This window comes from Condylura cristata, unplaced genomic scaffold, assembly GCF_000260355.1.
Source record: "Condylura cristata isolate star-nosed mole 26May11 unplaced genomic scaffold, ConCri1.0 scaffold00013, whole genome shotgun sequence".
NCBI lineage: Eukaryota > Metazoa > Chordata > Mammalia > Eulipotyphla > Talpidae > Condylura > Condylura cristata.
Genome location: NW_004567114.1, coordinates 22228479 through 22249733, shown reverse-complemented (window position 1 = coordinate 22249733; position 21255 = coordinate 22228479). Strand labels below are relative to the sequence as shown.

Below are 21255 nucleotides of genomic sequence, written 5' to 3'. Positions count from 1 at the left end.
AATGGCCACAAAAGCACCCAGGAGCTAGCAATAGTGGGAAGCAATTTATCCTCAGAAGGCTTGAAGGCTTGAAAAGGGGTGGTGGGGTGTGGGGGAGGAATAGAATTTCTGGAGACTGGTGAGAGTTGGATCCACAGGGGTGGCCACTCCCAGTAAACATCCCAAAGCAGGAAAGGGTTTCTCTCTCCTCCCACCCAGATAATCTTCTATTGGTTGAGCATGTGAAAAAAACAGACATAAGTGGATCCATTTTAAAATAGGGTCAGAGTTGTCACAGAGGAAAAACTGCTTGTTTTCTGTTTGTACTGGGCCAAAAGCCCTTTGAACTGGGCCAAACAGCAATTGTTTCACAAACTGAACTGTTGTTTGAGAAACTCAGCAGGAGAACAGACACCCTGATCACAAAGACTGATGATGATGGACTTTTGCCAGAGGACAGAATCAGTAACCAATTATGTATAGCCAAGAATAGCTTAAGCTTGTTAACATGAATTAACTCTTTTCTTTAACCACTTTCCTCATTTTCTCTTTTCTTTTCAGAGACACCCCCAACAGCTACCCCTGCTCAGAGCACATGTTCAGTTTCTACCTAACATTGTATACCCTGAATAATAATTCTTTAACCCTACACAAATGCTTGATTGCCTCTTATTTTGGCTTTTTATTTGTAGGTCAACAAACTCAAGACAGGCAGCAAAGAAGCCACAGCAATGAATTGTCTAGCTATGCACAGAACAAAGCAAAGGATAAAAGTGTGGGTCATAAGGAGAGAGAGCAACAGCAACACATCACCAATCAAGAACATCACCCTGTCACTTCTTATCACACCATCCTGTGTGTTTTTCATTGCAGTTACTATTATCCGATGTTTTATTTTTATTTACCCTTTGCCCTCTCCTGTTATTAAAATATAACCTCCTTAAAAGCAGGTTTGTCTGGTCAAAACTATATCCTCACATACTTCCCAAAGAAGACATCCCTGTGGGAATGCCTCAGCACCTTCTCAGAGCCTGTGTGGGGTTAGGAGGGCATCCACACTTGGGTCAGGATGGTGGCAGAGAAAGGAGATGGCCACATACAGAGAGATTGATCAAATAAGTAAGTGCACTTAAGACAATGGGCACACCACTGTTAGAGAAAGGAGGTACAAATATGGTACGAGAGGAAAGTGGAATGTGCCCTACGGTGAGGAACTAGAACTACAGGTGTTGGTGTGAACTCAGAGGTGGGTGGGTGGAAAGACAGACTGATAGACAGTGATAGATAGATAGATAGAGCAAGCGGGTATCTCTCTACCTATTGATAGACCATAGAGGGATAAATATGTAACTTAATATAGTTGTAGATGTGCATACTATTTGTGCGTGTGCTGTGTATGGAAGAATGTAAATGTATATTCCCAAATTTAAACACAGAGCGGGTCCTAGAATAGAGACATCCTCGCCGCAATGAGTAAACTTAGCACTCGGATCTTGGCTTCTAAATAACAATCTCCACTAAATGGGACTAGGACTCCTTAAAGAATAAATTCATTCCAGGGTTGGGACAGGTAAAGTTTCAAGCCTGGAGTATTTTTTGACAAAAAGGAAGGAAATGATCAAAGAATGACAAAGACATGTCAAATAGACCTAGAATTCAGTTTGAAGCCACTTCCACTAGCCAAACTGGAACTATTTAAGCACTAAAATAATTAATAAAGAGAAAGCACTAAACCGATGGAGTAACATAGGAAACAGTGAGTCCAGTACTAAATTGAATGAGAAATAACAGGATATCTGCATAAACTCACAAATACTAAGCAAATTACAAGAAAAGGAGTAATATTGAGTCCTAGGACAAGTTAGGGATAATCAGGCAGCTTCAGGGGCAGTGCAGGGCTGAACTTTGGAGAGTTAAGGAAGGCTCCAGAGATAAGGGCAGCAAATTCCAAAGGGGACTAGTCAAATACCCCCAGGACTAGGGGCAATAGGACATTCTGGAACAAGGTTGATAAAGAAAAGTATAAGATAAGGGCTGAGACAGAAACATAGTTCTGGCACAGAGACATTAAGGCAGTGAGTGGGACCACCTAGAACTAGCCAATCACAAAGAGTCTGGTGGAGTTTTAGCCTAACTAGGAGGCATGACTCCACTTAGCTCCCTTGCCCCACCCTGGCCTGGTTCCTCGGCCTGGGAGTCCCACTTTATCTCTGCTCCTTTTCTCCCTAATAAATTTTTTCTTTCTCTACACAAATTTGGTTCTTCGCTCTTGCTTGCCTGAGCTTCAGCGAAGCTCCTGCTGTGGTTTCCTGAAACACAAACCCATGATGGTCTGGTGGCCTGGACTCAGCATAAACCCTACCGCCCCCCTCCCCAACCCCCACCCCCCAGCCTGAGATCAACGGGAGACTAGCTGGGAGAGTAGGCCTGAAAACCTGAAATTACAGCATCAACATCATACTATGGTTATGTAAGATGTTACTGTAACAGGTACAGGTTTCATGGACTCCGCCCCCACTCGATGCTGGAACTCCAAATCCCATCAGTACCAAGAAGAAGCACGCGGGGACGTGAGGGCGGAGCTGAGCAGCCAGGTTGGGATAAAACCAGACATGTGGGCGCTGGGGGGCTCTTGGCCTGGTGGTTCGCAGCTGATCGTTTTGGCTCTCAATCGGTTTTCAGCGTGCCGGTGGAGTCCACGTCAGCAGAACTGGTAGGACATCCTAGTTAACCTGTGTTTCCCTCTTTCCCTGGGTTATTCCTTTACCTTTCTCCTTATAAATAAATCCATTATTTAACCTTTTGAGTGTGTCCATAATACGATTGAATCGTAAGCGCACGGGTGAAGACCCACAGACAGGCAACCCAATTCACATTGGGGTGCCCTGTAACATTACCACTGCGAAAGATAAGTAAAAGGTACGGACCTCTTTGTACTACTTTCGTAAACATCCTTACTTCCTTTGAGTCTATACTTATTTCAAACATTTCTTTTTAATTTATATTAAAGGAAAAGAGGAGCTTCTCTGTGGAGAAAACTGCTCAACATCACCTTAAACAAGATGGAAAATTAACATCATCGCTAATGGGACAAATGGACCAAATCCTGTGCCACCTCGTAGGATGCACTAAGTAGGCAGTGCCACTTCTCTGATTTTACTGTTGAAGATGCAGTTTGAATCTAATCATGAGAAAACAAACGCCCACTTCGAGGGCCCAAATTGGTGACCACCTACGAATTAAGAGGTCTATAATCTTCAAAAGGGCCAGTGAAAATTAAAGGCTGAGGATCTGAAGACTGAACTGGAACCTTTTGCCATTTAGCATATTAATGGGGTGGGCCCTCCCGGTGGTGCAACACACACTGTGAAGCTATCCACAGCACTGCAGCACGAGTTAGATCCCCGTCAGGGAGTGACCCATAGAACACAGCAGACCTCTCCTGTCTCACCTGCTCCCCTCAGCAGTGTACTTCAGTCGATCGGCCTGTTCTGGTCCCCGCTCTGTCTCTGGTGAATTCTCTCTCCCTGCACAGCTCTGGCCAGTACCCCAGTTCTGTATGCATAAATAAATCAATAAATCTTTTAAAAATATTAATGGGGCAATAGGTGGAACTTGAGTGGGGCCGAGAAATCCATAGTATTGGTGCGTCTGTGTTAATTTCCAATTTTGATAATCATGTGATATGTAGGAAAATGCCCTCTTTGTAGAAAATATCAACAAAAATATTCCAGTATGAAGTTTCTCTACTGTAGTTGGGATTTTTTCCTATATCGGTTTGTGATTGACACAAAAAGAATTGCTTAAAAAAAAATCTACATCCCCAACATCTTGACCAGGCATGCCATGCCAGTCAGTCAGTATTTGTTGACTGAATACATGAAAAATATAAGTAACTACAACAAACATGCTTAGAAATAAAACAAATATTTACAGTGATTTGTTGGTAGGCTGTACTCACTTTGGGTAACTGGGTTGTTGTTGTTGTTTTTTTTAATAATATTTATTTTTACATATTTGTGTACCTTTTCCCATCTCAGTTGGGAAGCCCCATGGGGTTCTCATCACCAAATCACCCATGTGCCATCACCATAGTTCAGTGCACTTCTTTCCTCCATTTTTGATCCCATTCCACACTCCATCCCCATAAAATGTCTCTGGTATATAGTTGTTCATTATTATTATTATTTTCTCCCCTGGCCCTTTATGCTCCTGCTATGAGTGAAACCATCCTGTATTTTTCCTTATCTTTCTGCCTTATTTCACTAAGCATGACCTTTTCCAGCTCCATCCATGGTGCTGCAAAAGGCATGTGGTAATTGGTTTTTTTTGTAAGTTCTGCTTTTTTAAAATTTGTAAGTTTTCTGCCTCAAACAAATATTATTGTTAATTTTGTTGGAATGCTAATGAGTTAAGAATAATATTTTAGATATTGTAATTATAGTTCTTTTGTGTTGATATTTTGGGTATGTCCTTGATGGGATTTGACGTGGATCCTCATTCCTTTACAACACATAAGTCAGGTCTTAAAACTTCTGCTGTTGGTTGCTACATATATGTATAGCAATATATGTTTATGGATGAGCTGATTTATGTTGACTAGCATTTAAGTCTTATATATATTTTAAAGATTTATTTATGCACACAAGAATTGGGGCACAGACTAGAGGTGCGGGGTGTGAGAGGATTCACCAGAGACAGAGTGGGGAGCAGTAACAGGCAGATGGGCTGAAATACACTGCTGAGGGGAACAGCGAGTGGGACAGGAAAAATCTGCTGCATCATGTGGGTCACCTCCCTGGCAGGGTATCAAATTTGTGCTGCAGTGGCTGCAGACAGCTTTAAAGTGCTGTGCTTTAACTCACTGTGCCACCTGGGAGAGCCCTAAGTTTTATATTTTAATAGCTAATATTTTTACATAGTCAAAATTCTACAGGTACAATGAGGTATTTGGTAAAAAGCTCTATCCCTCCCTAACTATCCAAGTCATCTCCCTAGAGGTGACCAATGTTATCAGCATCCTGTGTATATTCCAGGGAGGTAGTCACACACACACCTATTTTTCACCCTCTACAAAACTTCCTTTTTCAGGAAGAATCTATCTTGGAGATAATTTTATATCATTATATAAGGAGCATAGTTTTTTTTAAACAAACTTCTGAATTTTTTCTACCTGGTGATGAAAACAATGTTAGGGGAGTTTTAAAGTATATTTTCCTTATATTGAGTGAGGTTGAGTATCATTTCATGGTTACTTCCTTTTCTGTATATCTGGTATAACCATTGCTTATTTTCCCTATTGAGTTTATTTGTAAGAGTATTTTATACACCAGAAAAACTTTTTTGTGATATGAGTTGCAGATATTTTATACCAAATTGGATTAGTCTTTTAATTTTCATGTTTGGGGCTTAAAACAAATCCTGACTTTGTTACTCACCATCTATGTGACCTTGAGCAAGTTACTTGAGTCATCTCTATGACTCAACTCATCCATAAAGTGTGGTATTAACAGTAATTACCACACAGAGTAACTGTAATTAAAAGAATAAAAATTTAGACCAGGTTTAAAAAATATGTAGCACTAACAAGGAAAGTACTGGAGTTTTTTTTAGTGTAGTCAAATTTAATGTTGGCCCTCCTTGGTGGCAAAACAGGCTAATGCACAGTACTGTGAAGCTATCGGCAGCCAATGCAGCATAAGTTCGATCCCCAGCCAGGGAGGTAATCCACATGGTGTGGCAGACCTCTCCTGACCCACCCGCTGCTCCTCTCAGCAGTGTACTTTATCAATCTGCTTGTTCTACTCCCACTCTGTCTCTGGTGAACCTCTTACCACCAGCCCCCACACCTCTAACCTGTACATGCATAAATAAAAAATCTTTTAAAAAATTACTGTAGATTCATTTTAGTTGCTATTTCAAAGGAAAACTTTTATTTACTATGGCTTCAAATTCTGGAAATGTAATGACCAAATTATTTTTACTTTTGACAGTACTATGTACCATCTAGCTACCAAGCCAAGCTCAAAATACAGCCAAATTCTCAATTAAAGAGAGTTGCAGACAAAGCAGTGAGGTGCCTACGGTGCCTTCACTCCTCACAACCCTCTAGTCACAATCCTCATTTTACCTAGGAGCAAACAGGGTTTCAGAGATGCCAAATGACTTGCCCCAGGCCAAGCTTCCTTAGTGTGTTGATTTGCAAAAATTGTTTAATCTTTCTTCTCCATTTGTAAACTGCAGGTCCCCAAGGCATATCTGGGGCCTACCCTACTGTTCCCAGGGTAGTATTCAGTAGAGCCCTGGGGCTGGCTAAGTGCCATTCATTCACTCAGCAAGCCCAAAGGCAACTCCTTCAGACTTCCTCCAGTGACCCCAGCTCTTAGGGTTAGAACCCATCAGACTCCTCCCACAGCACATCAAATCCTGCAGATTCTCCCTCCTCTGAAAAGTGTCTCCCACCTCACCCCTGTCTATCTCAGCTGCCACCATTTCTGGTTCAGCCCTGACTACCTTTCACAGGGACTCTTGCTGAATAAGCTCCTGCCAGTCAGCTGCCTGACTTCCACAGTCTTTCTTCTCCACCTGCCTCTGCAGTGCTGCCCAGGTGACTGCTCCACAGCATCACTCTAGTCCAGGTAGTCCAGCTCCCAAACCTTCAGCTTGCCTCTTTCCTAGATATTTGATCTGATCTACCTTGTCAGTTTGGCTTCTGAGATTCCTCTCCGCATGCAGCTTGAACAGGTTACCAGTCAGATTTCTCTCTCTGCCCTCTCTTCTGGGCTGCTTAAGCTCTATGAAGCTATCTTTTATTCTGGCCGCCCTAAGGTCTCTCATGCCCATCACCACCTCTCCCATCCAGCACTTGTGTAGTTAAGAACTGAAATTCTACCTTCTTTAGTACTGATTGAAATGCTTTAACACACAAGTACAATGCTACAACCCATTTTCTAGTGGTGCCAGACACTCACGGAGCCTGAACTAACAGGGTCTGCCAGTAACAATAAACAAGGCTCATCTGTCCAAACCCAGCTCTCCTCTCACAAAATCGTCCGCTTCTGACCAACTGCCCATCACAGGCTTCCGTTTTGCTTTTAAGAACTGGTGGCTATCAGTTAACAGCACAGCACACAGAAAACATTCTGGAAAAGTTGGTTGTATGAACAAACTTTGTTCTGGAGAGACAGAACATTACATCGACTTATTTCAGCAGAAGAAATCAAACAAGAGACTTGCCTTAGGTCGGTCACATACCAAATAGGAAAAGAAGCAGACTTAGCCCGAAGTAAACTTAGCGGAGGCCTCCCCGGGCCCAGCACGCCCCTTTGCACGGAGGAGCCAACAAACCCAGGTCCGCAGTCTCAGCTACCTGAAGTCACCAAAGAAGACGCCACCACCTGTTAACCACCTCTTCCTTTTCCTCTCCCTCACCTGAGACTCCCTTGCCCTCTCCACAACACAATCTTCCCTCCTTCCTAAGTCTCAGTTTTGAAGACAGTATCCGGAGAGGGGAGAGGACTGCTCTGGGAAGATCAAACGGCTGCAGACAGCGAGGTAACTGGCTCTGGAGAGGGATACCTAAGGCGGAGACCGCCACGGTGATCCCGGGGCCATAGTGACACTGGCCCCGCCCCCGGCGCCCGGCCCCGCCCCCGGCGCCCGGCCCCGCCCCCGGCGCGCCGGCCCTGACACGCCCTGACACGAGACCTACTCGTCGGGCCTGGGCGGGGCTGAACTCCTAATCCCCGCCTCCCTGGGAAGAGCCACCCTATGACGTAGCTAGTCAGAAGTCGTGTCCAATGAAAAGGAAGAGGTGGCCGCTGTTGCCCTATCCGCTGCGACAACACAAGTACAGACGCAATTAACTGGCAGACGCTACCCCTTGGTCTTTCCGGGTCCTTCCACGTTACACCCCTACTCCTGCCAATCCCCAACAGGAGGGGGAAACCCGAGGGACCCCCTAGTTGGTAAGTCTCTGAGGGCCGGGGTGCCCCTTGCCTTCGGTCCTGGGGCTGCTGCTGCGCCCCTTCCAGAGAGCGCGCGGCGGGGTTGGGGCGTGGGGAAAAGGCCCGAGAAGGGGGCGGGGAGCAGCCGCACACGTGGGACGCGGCCTGACCTGGGCCGGGCGGGGATCTGGGCCGGGTGTGTAGGACTAGTGGGAGCGTGGAGCCGGCCTTGACCGGTGGAAGTTGGGTCTCAGCAGTACGCGTGGGGATGGCGACCCCCGAGTCTCGCCACTCAGTGTCTCGCCCGAAGCAGTGTTTTTCTAAACCCTGTGCTGAAAGTGTCACAACAGCAGTTTCCCCCAAAGTGGGGGCTGTGGGGCGGACTTTCCCAGGCTGGTTAGCCTACCAGCCGACGCACATTGAGCGCTTGCTGTTTGTCAGGCACTGTGCAAGCGGTAGCTGAGTTTTCCGTACACCCAGCTGGTGAGGTAGTAGTACCATTTCAACGCACGAGAAGACCTAACTGAGGTTGTCTCTTGTCCGAGGTAATTCACAAATTTTAAGTGATGGAGCTCGGTTTTGAACCCAGGCTTTCTTAGGAAACCTCCACATCCAAGTCATGTGATAGGCAAAGCCACCTCTGGCACTCTAGCGACGCCTCAGTCGCCTCCCCAGTTAACCTCAACCTTGTTCTTCCTCTCCCTGATGGGGGTGGAATGGTCCACCGACCGGGTCTTGTGAATTAAACAGCAAGATTTAAAATAGGGCTGTAACTTCCTAAAGGAAACAAAATTCCAAAGCCACCCAACTCTAGTATTAAATAACAATGGAAGGTGTAGTTGAGGTGGGGCCTGTAGGTAACTTAGACCAGCAGGGTGGAATCCCTTTCCTACCACACTGTCTTTCCCGGTGGTAGTTAGCCTTCGGTTTCCTCATTTGTAAAATAGAATTAAAATACCAATGCCGCGGAGTGGGCATGGGGAGAGGCCCTTTGTATTGTATTTTTCTAACAGGACAGTAGCATTTTCCATATTTCAGTCCTGGTGTCTGTGATCTTAATTGTCCTGGTGTTGGATGTTTAGTATGTTTCACACCTTAAATATTATAGTATTACTGTAGTAAATCTTTTTTGGTTTTAAATACAATTAATATACTCAAAACTGTTACATAACTAATTCAGTGAGCTGTTTAGTATAATCACCAGGTTAATGGTCCATCACCAGAGCATTTTCACCACCCCAGAAAGAAACCCGGTGGCCCCAGTGCTCCAGGCAATTTCCTGAATTGTTGTTGGCCTCCAGCTACTGGGGGGAGAGGATGACCTGAGCAAACTCCACAAATAGGTTATATGGACCCCACCCCAAACCAAAGAGATCCTAGGCACCAAGAACTACAAATCCCATAAAGTCATCACGAAAGGGAGGATGCTAAGAACGCAGGGTGGAGTTAAGCAGCCAGGTTTGGTATATAGCCAGACACGTGGGCCTTGGGGGTCTCTTGGTTTTCAGCCAGCTTTCAGCGTGCTGTTGGCTTTAGATAGGCGAAACTGATAGGACACATCCACCAATTTATCTCTCCTTCTCCCTGAGTTACTCATTTCTTCATTTCCTCTTTTTGTGAATAAACCCTTCATTACCGTTTTTGTGTGTACCTGCGGTTGAGTTTGTTATAAGTCCCTTTTAAGCATACGGGTGAGGACCCACAGGCAGCCCAACCCATTTCACATTGGGGTTGCCCTGTAACACAACCACATGCAGGAGAGGATATTATGAGTACAGCGGCTCTGCACCCAAATTGAGGGTGTAAGTGGAGCAGGGCAGCTAACTTCTTTACCAGCTAGAACTACAGCCCTCACCGGAGGATGGACTGACCCCCTCCAGCTCCAGGGCCCATAGAGTGCAGGCTGCCACCATCCTCCGGCCAGCATGCAGAAGCCTGGGAAAGGGGGTTTCTGGCAACACCACATCGTCCAGTGAGCCCCACGTCTACCCTATAACCCCCAGATTCCCTGTGGGGAGATGGAGGGGGTTTTCAGCCCAGCCTCCCTGTGAATGGTATCTTGGGGAAGGGAAGGGCCATATTGCTATGTGGAAATTTGCCAAACTGAGGCAAAGTGAGTTCCAGGTGAAGGGGATCCAAAAGCGGGTGTACCACTACAGCATCCCAGATTTAAAACAGTGCCTGAAAAACACAGCTTGAGGGATGTGTCGACAAGCTAAGGTTGCAGCCTACAGAGCTGAACCTTTAAAAGCCCAAGGAACCACTGTAAACATGAGATGGGATCACCTCAAAGCAATATTAATAGCAAGACTAGAGAAGCTAGGACAAGCCAGCAAATCCCTGATCCACATTACTTCACAGGTAGAACTCCAGTTTTAGCTCTCCCCACTCTGCTCTCACCGAGAGGAAATATTAGCAGAAACAAAGGCTATAAAGACTATTTTCAGAACCTGTCACTACTGAAATGCCTTTTCACAGCAAAGATTTAGCAGTATGTACTGCTACCTGCCTAAATAAAAAAAAAAGGATAGATTGGGGGTTTTCATAAGCTCTTTGTATTAGATATTATAAGAGCAAATTCCAAGTTGCCTTTTCTGAGACCACTGTCAGCTCAGCGTGTATCCGGAGAACAGGAAAGGCGGCCACCCATGGGGTAAGAAAGTTGAATAAGAAAGGATGGTCAAGCAGTGGACAAATGACAAGTTGGAGGTTGCAAAACTGGTTTTCCTGATTACACTTCACTTTTCCATTTTCATCTTATTAAAATGACTCAGAATCCAGAGTTGCTAACTTGGAAACTTTTTGGTTTGCTATGTTAAATCTCAAAATGAAGATTGCTACCTACTCCCCACTTTTTTTTTAAGTTGGATTTTAAGTAGTTGCATATTAAAGTGTTGTACCCCTTTTGGGAGTACATATTAGAAAACTAAAACCAAAAGGTCTGCCAATTCCACTTAGCTTCTTATAGCTTGGCGCCAAGAAAGGACCTTACTAATAATTCTGATAATTAATACAAATTCTATTCAGTGAAGCTGTAAATAAAAAGACACGTTCTTTTTTAAACTAACTGAAATGTTTTATCAAATCATCTGTAAATATATCTTTCAGAAAGAAGGAAATATGACACCATTATATATTGCTATTTTACAAATGCAAAAGCATAAGTTTTACTTTTAAGTCACATTCAATCTGACTCTAGTTTTACAACAAAACTGTCATACTGAACGATTTTACATGGTACTACAGTTATTGGAAAGCTAATGATTTGGTGGAATATTGCCTAAGAAAACATAATAACATGAACAATAGTAAATAATTTAAATTCCTTTTTTTTTTTTTAAGATTTATTTATTTATTCATACAGAACTGGGGTACAGGCCAGAGGCTCAGGGGCGGTGAGAGGCTTCACCAGAGACAGAGTGGGGAGCAGAACAGGCAGATCGATGAAGTACACTGCTGAGGGAAGCAGCGGGCGGGTCAGGAGAGGTCTGGCTCGCCATGTGGTCTCCTCCGGGGCAGGCGGGAATCGAACTCATGCGGAAGTGGCTTCAGATTCTCAGTGCTGTGCTTTAACCCGCTGCGCCACCAGGGAGGGCCCAATAATTTAAATTCCTAAAAAAAATTTGCCAAACTACCACCTTGTTAATAAAAGGAAGTAACAGTCACTTTCATTCCTGAAAATATAGACTAGTTTAATAAGAGCTTTATCAGATAATTGGAATAAGTTATTACTCATAACAGAAAAATTGACTTTCAATAAGGCTTAAAAAAAGGAAAGAGCCACGGCAGACCTGTCCTGACCCACCGGCTGCTCCCCTCAGCAGGGTACTTGGTCAGTTGGCCTGTTCTGCTCCCCACTCTGTCTCTGGGGAATCCTCTCACTGCCCCTGCACCTCTGGCCTGTACCCTAGCTCTGTATGCACAAATAAATAAATCTTTAAAAAAAAAAAAAAAGGAAAGAACCTTTACAATAGTTATTCCCATTTTCTACCTTTTACTTCTCTCCACCTCTGGAGCCCACTCCTCCCCACCTTTATTGATTTGTCTGTTCTGGAGATGTCATGTACAGTGAACATAGAATATGTGACCTTTTGTGTCTGTCGTTCTTGTCTTAGTACATGTTTTCAAGGTTTATCCATGCTGTAGCATGCAGCTTTCTGTTATATGAATTAGCCACATGTTTATCCATTCATTAGTTGATGGAAATTTGTGGTGTTAACCATTTGGAGCAATTATGCATAATGTTGCAAGAACATTAGTGTCCGAATTTGTACTTGGCCATATGTTTTTGTTTCTGCTGGGTATATACCTACGAATGGAATTGCTCAGTCATATGATAACTCCAGTTGAACCTTTTGAGGAACTGCCAAACTGTTGTCCAAAGTAGTTGCAGCATTTTCTTTGCCCTTGGCAATGTATGACTTTCACCAGTAGTTGTTACTCTCTGTCTTATTTATATCACCATGCTAAGAGGTATATAGTAGCATCTGGTTGTGGTTTTAATTTATGATAAATAAGTGATGTTGAGCAACTTTTCAAGTTCTAAATGGCCATTTGCATATATTTTTTAAGAAATGTCCAATTTGGGGCTTATTTTAAATTGGGTTCTTATTAAATTATCTGTCTAATCTAGATACTACATACTTATCAGATACATGATTTGAAAATACTTCCTGCCATCCTGTGGGTTATCGTTTGCTTTCTTAATAGTGTCCTTTGATGTACAAAAATTATTCATTTTGATGAAGTCCAATTTATCTACTTTTTTCTTGTTTCAGGTCATATCCAAGAAGCTATCCAAGATCATGGTGATTTACATCATTGTGTTTGTCTAAGAATTAGCAATTCTAGATCTTGGATCCACTTGTATTAATTTTTGTGCATAAAATAGGAACCCAGATTTATTCTTGTACAGGTAAATACACAATTCTCTAAGCAGTTGAAGATTATTTTTACCCCACTCATTTGTCTTAGAATCATTATCAAAAGTCAGTTCACTATATATATTTGGTTTTTCTCTGTAGTCAAATTATCTTCCTCTGAGTTATACCCCCAAGGCTTTATTTCTAGACTCTCAGTTACTCTCCACTGATCTGCATTCTATCCTTGTAACAATGCTGCAGTGTATAGTGTCTTGATTACTGTAGCTTTGTAGTAAGTCTTGAATTTGGGAAGTGTGAGTCCTCCAACTTGTTCTTTTTCAAGAATATTTTTACTGTTCTGGGTGTTTGCATTTCTATGTGAATTTCAGGATCTGCTTGTCCCATTTCTGGGGGAGAGGGAAGACCTTTGACATTTTGGTAGGAATTGTATCAAATCTGTAGATTAGTGTGGAGTCACCATCTTAAGTCTCCTGTTCCATATCATAGATGGTTTCCATTTATTTAGGTTCTCTTCAGCTTCTTTCAGTACTGTTTATAGTTTAGTGTACACGTTATTATTTTGTTAAATTTAGTACTAAGTATTTGATTCTTTTTGATGCTACTTGTTTAAATTTCATGTGTATACTTGTGTGTGTGTGTGTGTGTGTATGTTTACAACTTTTTTATATACTGAGCTTATATCCTGCAACCTGGTTGAACTCATTTTTTAGCTCTCGTAGCTTTTTTGTGGATTCATTGGTAATTTTTAATATATAAGACCACATCATTTGCAAATAGAAACAGTTTTCCTTTTCTGTTTGAATGTTTTTTATTTTTCTTATCCAACTGCCCAGCTATAACTTTCAGTACAGTGTTGAATAGAAGTGGTGAGAACAGACAAACTTGGCATGTTCTTCATTTGGAGGCAGCTTTTTTGGCCTTTCACCTTTATGATGTTAGTGCTGGGATTTTTGTAGATGACAGAAATCAAAGTGTCTCAAGGAGAGGAGTTACTTTCCATTTCTTTTTCCCCCTGAGATTTTTTGTCATGACAGGATATTGGATTTTGTTCATTGTTTTTCCTGTATCTGTTGAGATAGTGGTAGAGTTAGTTTTAGTTAGTTGGTTTAGCTTCTTCCCATTCTATTAATATGCTGTATTACAATGATTGGTTTATTCTGTTGAACCACCCTTGTATTTCAGGGATGAACCATTCTTGTTCATGATATGTAATCCTTTTTTTACATATTTCTGGATTAGGTTTTTTGTTTTTTTTTTTTTAAGATTATTTGTGCATACAGATCTGGGGTACAGGCCAGAGGCTCAGGGGCGGTGAGAGGCTTCACCAGAGACAGAGTGGGGAACAGAACAGGCAGATCGACGAAGTACACTGCTGAGGGGAGCAGCGGGCTGGTTAGGAGAGTTCTGCCGCGCCATGTGGTCACCTCCCGGGCAGGCCGGATCGAACTCATGAGGAAGCGGCTTTAGATTCTCAGTTTCGTGCTTTAACCCGCTGCGCCACCAGGGAGGGCCTTCTGGATTAGGTTTACTAGCATTTTGTTGAGGATTTATATCTGTCCATATAGGATTTTGATCTGTAGTTATTTTGTGATAACTGCCTTGATTGGGTAAAAGGAAAAATTTGCCTCATATAATGAGTTGGAAAGTTACAGTAAATATCTTGCATAGAATTTTTACAGTCTTAATGCTGTTTTCTTAGAATCAGTTCCCAGGAGAAGGCATATACATTTACAAGTTATTTGTAAAGTATTGCCTATAAATTATGGGGTTGTTTTTTTGTTTTTTTTTTGGGGGGGGGGTTTGTAGTTTGAGATGAATATTGAGCTTTTGGTCTTTTAGAATAATAACCTTTTAGAAATTTTTCTTTGTTGGCCTTTCAAGTACTGAAAAAGAGTTTCTGAAAGGAAAGCACTCAGAACTCTCACAACCTAGCCCCCCTTGCTCTCCAGCCTTGTCTCCCAGCCCCTTTACTTTAAATTCTGGCCATAGCAAACTGCGTGCAAGTCCCTCGCCCCATCACCTTGCCTGACACACTCATTCTTTAGGCTTCAGTTCAAGGTCTTTACCCTCTGGACCTTCTGTGCACAGTGATCGTTCCCATTCCTCCCTGTGCCCCTGAATCTTCAACCCCATGTGGCGCTGCAGGCACACATCTATCTCCCCTAACGAGCAAGAGCCTTGAGAACAGGGAACAAAGCATATTCACCTCTGAGTGTGCCGCAGTACCTGACATGAAGTGGGCACTCTGAATGTGTGTTGAATAGCAAATGAAAATAGCCCGAGCAGAAGGAAGCTACTTAGAATTTGAAGTAGTTATGAGTTTTTATTTCGTTTTGTTTTTTTTCTTCAAGTCAGCCAAACATTTACAGAGAGCCAAGCTGGATCATGGGTGCTAGCAGTAGGATACAGAGCAAGGCAAGATCTCTGCCTTGGAGAATTCACATGTGTAGTACAAGGTGATCGAGTACAAACAAATACTGTTTGATAGAGTGACAGGTGCAAGTATAATCCATATATGGATATTGCATGTACTGTGTTTGCATTTGGGGGGAAGACACATGCCATACATATCACTGGAATGGGTTTTTTAACAGGATGAAAAGCTGCCATTTTCATCCTGCTGTTAAGCTGTTTAGGTTTAGTGTGGCTTTTTTTTTTTTTTTTTTTTTTTTTAAGATTTATTTATTTATGAACATAACTAGGGTACAGGCCAGAGGTGCAGGAGTGAAAGGATTCACCAGAGAGGGGGCAGCAGAACAGGCAGAGCTAGTGAACTACACCACTAAAGGGGAGAAGCGGGCAGGCTAGGAGAGATCTGTTGAGCCATGGGGGGCACCTCGCTGGCCGGGGACAGAACTCGCGCTACAGTGGCTTTGGACAGCTTCACCAGGGAGCGCCTAGTGTTATTGTTAAAGGACTGACATACTTTGCTCATTAATTCCAGTTAATGTTCTCAGTCTCCTGAATTCCACTGCAGTGCCTGAACTGGTGCTGTGTGAGGTGGTGGTTTAGAAATGGTTCCCCAGGCCAAATCAGTACGTACCAGTTGTTTCATCATCTACTGGGCCCTTCTCATCTTGTGCCCCCTCCTAATGATAATGTGATGAGCAGAACATGGTCCTGCTTCCTGATGGGTGGATTCAGGTCCTTAATTCATCATTCCAAGTGTTCCTCACTGGATTCATGCATTGTATCACAATTAAAGAAAGTGAGATGTGTCCAGATTATGCATTCTAAAGAGATTTTTGTCTTTTTATAGAACTGGTAGTAACAAGCTTTGTGTCAACGTGGCTTATTTTTCATACCAGTTTTCTCAACACTGGTCTCTCTCTTTCCCTCTTCCTATGAATGGTGCCTTTTAGCTTGTAACTTAGCTAATTAATAAATACATTTTTATTTTTTGACTGAAACATAAGATAATTTACCTACACCTGTAGTGTTCAGGAACCATTAAAATGATTGCTTAGGAAGATGAATGAATTTATGCTTTCGGACAGGGTGGGGTGGTGGTATTTAAAGAGAAAGGAAATGCAGATAGGTAAAACAGCAGATGAGGAACCAGGGAGAGATCATGAACGTACTTTCAAACCTCTAGAGTTGGCTGGACCTATGGAAGTAGACACAAGGCAGTAGTTTGCTTAGGAGGACTTCTTAGATTGGACATGAACCAGTGTTGTAGGTGAGATGGCATTGAGTCTGAAACAAATGCTCTTAGGACAGCATAGTAAAAAACACACACAGGGTGGGTGACCCAAGAGAAACTGGAATTTGACAAGTAAGAGAACCAAGAGAAAGATGGCCCAGAAGGATGGTCCAAAGGAAGAGTGAGACTGCATGGTGTCCCATGCTGCAGGAATAGGGCTAAAAAGGGACCACTAACTTTGGCTTGGAGGTGATCTATCATTGGTTAATAGCTCAACAAGAGCATTTCCGCAGAAATGTGCAGAGAGAGGGCCTCACTGCAGTGGTAGAGGAATGATTGGAAAACAAGTGGCCTACAACCACTTGTTTACTATACTTGCATATAGCCTGTGCACTTGGAATGTTTCTGCTAGAGATGGAGTACATACAAATGGAAAACTTAAGAATGTTTGTAAGTGAGAAAAGGAAAGGGAGGAGAGACTGATTAAACTGATAGCGGTACAGAGTCCCTGAGAAAGGATGAGACCTACTGCCAGGTGAGAGGTTTGCCTGGGAAAATGCAGGAACACCTATTTCTCCAAGGCATGGGAGAAGAAAACAGTAAGAAATGCCAAAAGTAGCTATTTCGTGGAGTGCGTAGGGCAGGAGTTAGGATATCCGTGTCTGTAACATCTGCCTTTTCTCTGAGTTAGGAAGCTGTGCTACCTGCTAAGTGACTGGAAGAAGTAAGAAGGGATAGTAGGAGATTGATAATCTGAGTTATTGGGAGGGACTCAAAGAATAAACAAAATTAGGTCACTTTATAAAGTCCCAGAAAAGGATGAAAGTGAGGCATTTTGATGACTGAGTCAGCTGTATAACATGGGTCAGTAGAGCTTAGTCATTGTCACAGAACTAGAATATCTGGTTGAACTAAACCTACGTTCTGGAATGTGGAGTGGTCCAGCGAGGAAGGAGATTGATTTTGGAGCAAGCACTTCCATTACACAGTTTGGGAGACGCTTGGCTTAGTACTGCACTCACTAAATTCCATTTCCTTTATATTGAGTTAGCCTCAAAGCACAGTCATAGGCTGACACAGATGTTGTATAATGCTGGATTCTGGAGTCTAGGCCCCGACTTCTAGTGCTCTCTTTGGTGTTAACAGCATTCTTCACTGGTAAAAGTTACGAAATAAAAGCAAATCGATTTCTAACCTATTCTTTGGTTGCATTCACCTCTAGAATTTTTTTTCCTGATTTTGTGATTTTGAATGTGATTTAAAATACATTCTGTGAGATGTCATCATTGTCTCCAGCGACTGGGGAGAAAGTCTGCAGGTGCCAGGGAAGCCTGCAACTCGCAGCAGCTGGTCCGCATGCCATGCTTCAGTCTTTCTAAGAACTAATGTGATTCCCACCTTTAAAACTTGATGTATTTTCATGATAAAGTGATAAAAATAAGCTATGCAAGATAAGACTTTTGAAAAGGCCATTCAAACTAGTTATGGCAATATCTGTGTCATTAAATATGTTTAACTCATTCTTTATTTCAAAAAAATATGTATTACATGTCTTTCCCTTTAATAACTAGTGTATTCAGCAAGCTAAAACATTCTTTCTAAAGCACGTTGAGCAGTCATACACAAAGGCCCTGGTAAATTTTGCCTACTGTTTTTCCTGTTCAATACTGAAACTGTATAGGAGAAAATGTTCAATGTTAGCTGTTCTCTATGAATAAAGACCTTGTGTGAACTGAAAGAAAGACTAGTATGTGCTCTGTGTTATTGAGTGGGGGAGAGAAAGAATAACCTAAGTGTTCTCGGCCAGGCTCACACTGTCATTTTAAGGTAACTGAAAGTCCACTGCATCCCACAGAGGCCCAGACAGTGGAGGTCAGAGTTCAAGAGGAGGCTATACCTGTGCTGGATTTTACCAGGAGGCAACATTTTACAGGTGAGCTTGGTGTAGTGGTTTTGCTGACAACCCAAGTTGGACCATCCTCTGAACAGGAAGAAACTCTCAAGAAGCAAACAGGAGCAAGCCCAGATATGTTTGTCTATGATTTTCTTTTTTCCTCTTTTAGGGATAGAAATGCGTAAAAGCAGCTGGCAGAATAGGAGACGTGGGAGAAGAAGCCACCCACAGACCTCGAGGCTCAGACAACAGAGTTCTGAGAGGCAAGTGCTGTACCCAGTGCCCCTCGAGCCTCATCCTGCGCCCTCACCCCATGACCCCTGGGGCTCTTGTCAGCATATGGGCTGAGGCATGGTTCCCAAGCACCCGGCACATTGCTGCTGCAGGCTGACCTGCCTGCCTGCTCACCACATTTTGAGCAGAGAGGAGATATGGCCACCTTCTTTTTGGAGAGACAGTGCCTTCTGGTGAGAACATTGGCCACAGACTCAGAAGCAGACATTACCTGACGTGGTTGGAGAGCTGTTTTTTCATATGTAGGCATTTTCTTTCTTTTTTCCAATGAAAATAGCTTTCTAGAAATTTATTTCATTAACTCAGCCTAAGTTTTTAGAAAGGATATATATTTTATAGCCTCTAGTAAATACAAAAGAGATATAAAGACCCAAGCAATGAACACCATGTACCCACAACCAAGCTTAAAAAACAAAACATAGTCTATACTTAGCATTTCCCACCCTCTACTTATTTTTCTGTGTGGAAGCAATGCAGTCTTGTCTCAGAACAAGATACACCCCATCCACATCAGGAAGAGACACCCCTTCACAGTTCACAGTGACATCAGCAGCTCCCCCCTTCATGAAAGGGGAGACCCCCATACCAGTCAAAAACTCCTCATACCAGGCCTCCTTATAAAATGGATCACAGCTGCTGGGATGCTTCTCTGGAACAGACTAAATCAAAGTAACAAAATGCAGCAAAATGTGGAAAGGACCAGAGTTTTGGAATTAAGAAATGCTCGGCTCGGCACTCTGCTTTTCCTGTGTGAAAATGGGCGAGCCCTTAACCACTCAGTTTCTTTTTGTACAAAACAAAACTGATTCTTCTCTTGTGAGGTTCACAAGTAATAGTGTCTATAAAGCCCCTGATGGACTGCCTGGCTCCTACGTTCATGATAGTCCTCATTGGGTACAGAGGAAAACACTCATCTAAGCCAGAGTGCCAGGCTTAGCCCATAGAGGTCAGAACAGTGCCTAAGGTTTGTGTTTTCTAAGGAGACCCACCAGTGTTCTGGCCTTCCCACAAGAGCACAACATGTAGCCAGCGTGACCTGCGCAAGAGGAGAGTAGCTGTGGCAGTCTCCTGGAAACACACCGGACAGCTACCTCTGGTCTCTGCAAAGACTGGAGCAGCAGCTTTTTGATGGGAGCTTAGACATTTGTCATGACACACGGTCCTCCTGCTCCTGCTGCTGCCGCTGAGCTGCCTGGGGGCGCTCTAATCCCTAAAAAGGGAGCACTATTTTCTCTGAAGGCATGCATAGTTAGTATTTATAGATGAAAGAGAAAGTTCTTTCATTCCTTCAACATATTTCTACAATGTGTATTCCTTTTGGTGAGGGGAGGTGAAAATTTTTATCAGAATCTATAATTACTACAACTGAGATGAAAAAATGCACAAAATGTAGAATGAGGTAAATATATATAATTTTAAAAAGAATTCTAAAATTAAGTCATATACTTTTATCACTATATCCTTCAGTCTATAATTGCCTCAAAAGCCACTTAGAGCTCTGCAAATCAAGTGTTTAAAACATGGTTCTGTTCCTGTGTTACTGAGCAAAATCACGTCTGTACCCTGAACCCAGATTTCTCTGTGAAGTTGGGCAAGCAAGTAAATTTAAACTCTGAATAGTTGAGTCAAGTAAAGAATGAAATTCACCTGGCTTTATACTTGCTGTTGAGTTGACAAGCCCGGCTAGTGAAATTCTTATTGGCAAAGATTTCTATTTTGCTTTCCATTGTAAAATTCCAAATTGCTCAAGTGAGGAGATAAGAAAAGGAAATGGTTCACATGCATTCTTCTAAAAAAGAGACAAGCACCAAAACCTCATCCTACTGTTGGTGTACATGCAACAGATAAACTGCTTTCAAAGAAAAGGAGAGGTCAGTGCTCCCCAATTAATCGGAAGGGCCAGAAGTGAAGGGTGCAGGGCTCCACAAGCAGAGAGTAAGTGGGACTCAGGCCAGGCCTGCTCTGCAGCTTACGTGAGTGTGTCGGCAGGCATGATGCGGAGTCACAGCAGTGCTCTCCAGACTCCGGCCCTGGCAATGAGGAGGCTCCATCGACCTCATCCGGCGCAGCTGGGAGTTCCTCTGCGCCAGGTAAGGCAGCCTGCAGGTAGGATTCCTGGCCCTGTGGGCAGGGGAAGATGATGCCTCCTGCCTCGTCATCTGGTTACGTCTATTCTGCCTTTCTTCCTCAGTCCTCTGTGTCTTCACTTGCATGTGGGTAATTGTGTGTATCACTAGCCCATTTGTGCCTTGGAGGAGATGCTGGCAGCAAATTGAAACTAAAGGGAGGAGCTGGGTGTACTGGGAACTCATGTGGAAGCCCGCAGCTCTCTCTGGACTGCCCTGGGCCCAGGGTGGTGACTGACTGTGCCAGCCCACCTCCTACCCTCAGAAAAGACAGGAGGCATGAGGGGTGGTAGACCGGAATCCACTACTAGTGGGTCAGATCACAGTGTTGGGAGTTGAAGTGGATTTTCTTTCCTCGGACTACAGATCTACCAGGGTATTACTTTGACCCTGAAAAGAAACGCTACTTCCGTTTGCTTCCTGGACATAACAACTGCAACCCCCTGACGAGGGAGAGCATCCGGCACAAAGAAATGGAGAGCAAACGGCT

General features: G+C 43.3%; 1 protein-coding gene across 1 annotated transcript in view; it reads left to right on the top strand.

The window, feature by feature from the left end:
• Positions 1-7860: 7860 nt before the first annotated feature.
• The window catches only part of DCAF4 (DDB1 and CUL4 associated factor 4), a 28381-nt gene continuing 14986 nt past the window's right edge, over positions 7861-21255 (top strand). The window contains exons 1-6 of the mRNA XM_012724393.1: positions 7861-7946; positions 12704-12840; positions 18307-18384; positions 18515-18608; positions 20629-20729; positions 21132-21252. Coding sequence (XP_012579847.1) covers positions 18523-18608; positions 20629-20729; positions 21132-21252 — 308 coding nt within the window. The 5' untranslated portion in view covers positions 7861-7946; positions 12704-12840; positions 18307-18384; positions 18515-18522. The remainder of the gene's footprint in view (positions 7947-12703; positions 12841-18306; positions 18385-18514; positions 18609-20628; positions 20730-21131; positions 21253-21255) is intronic.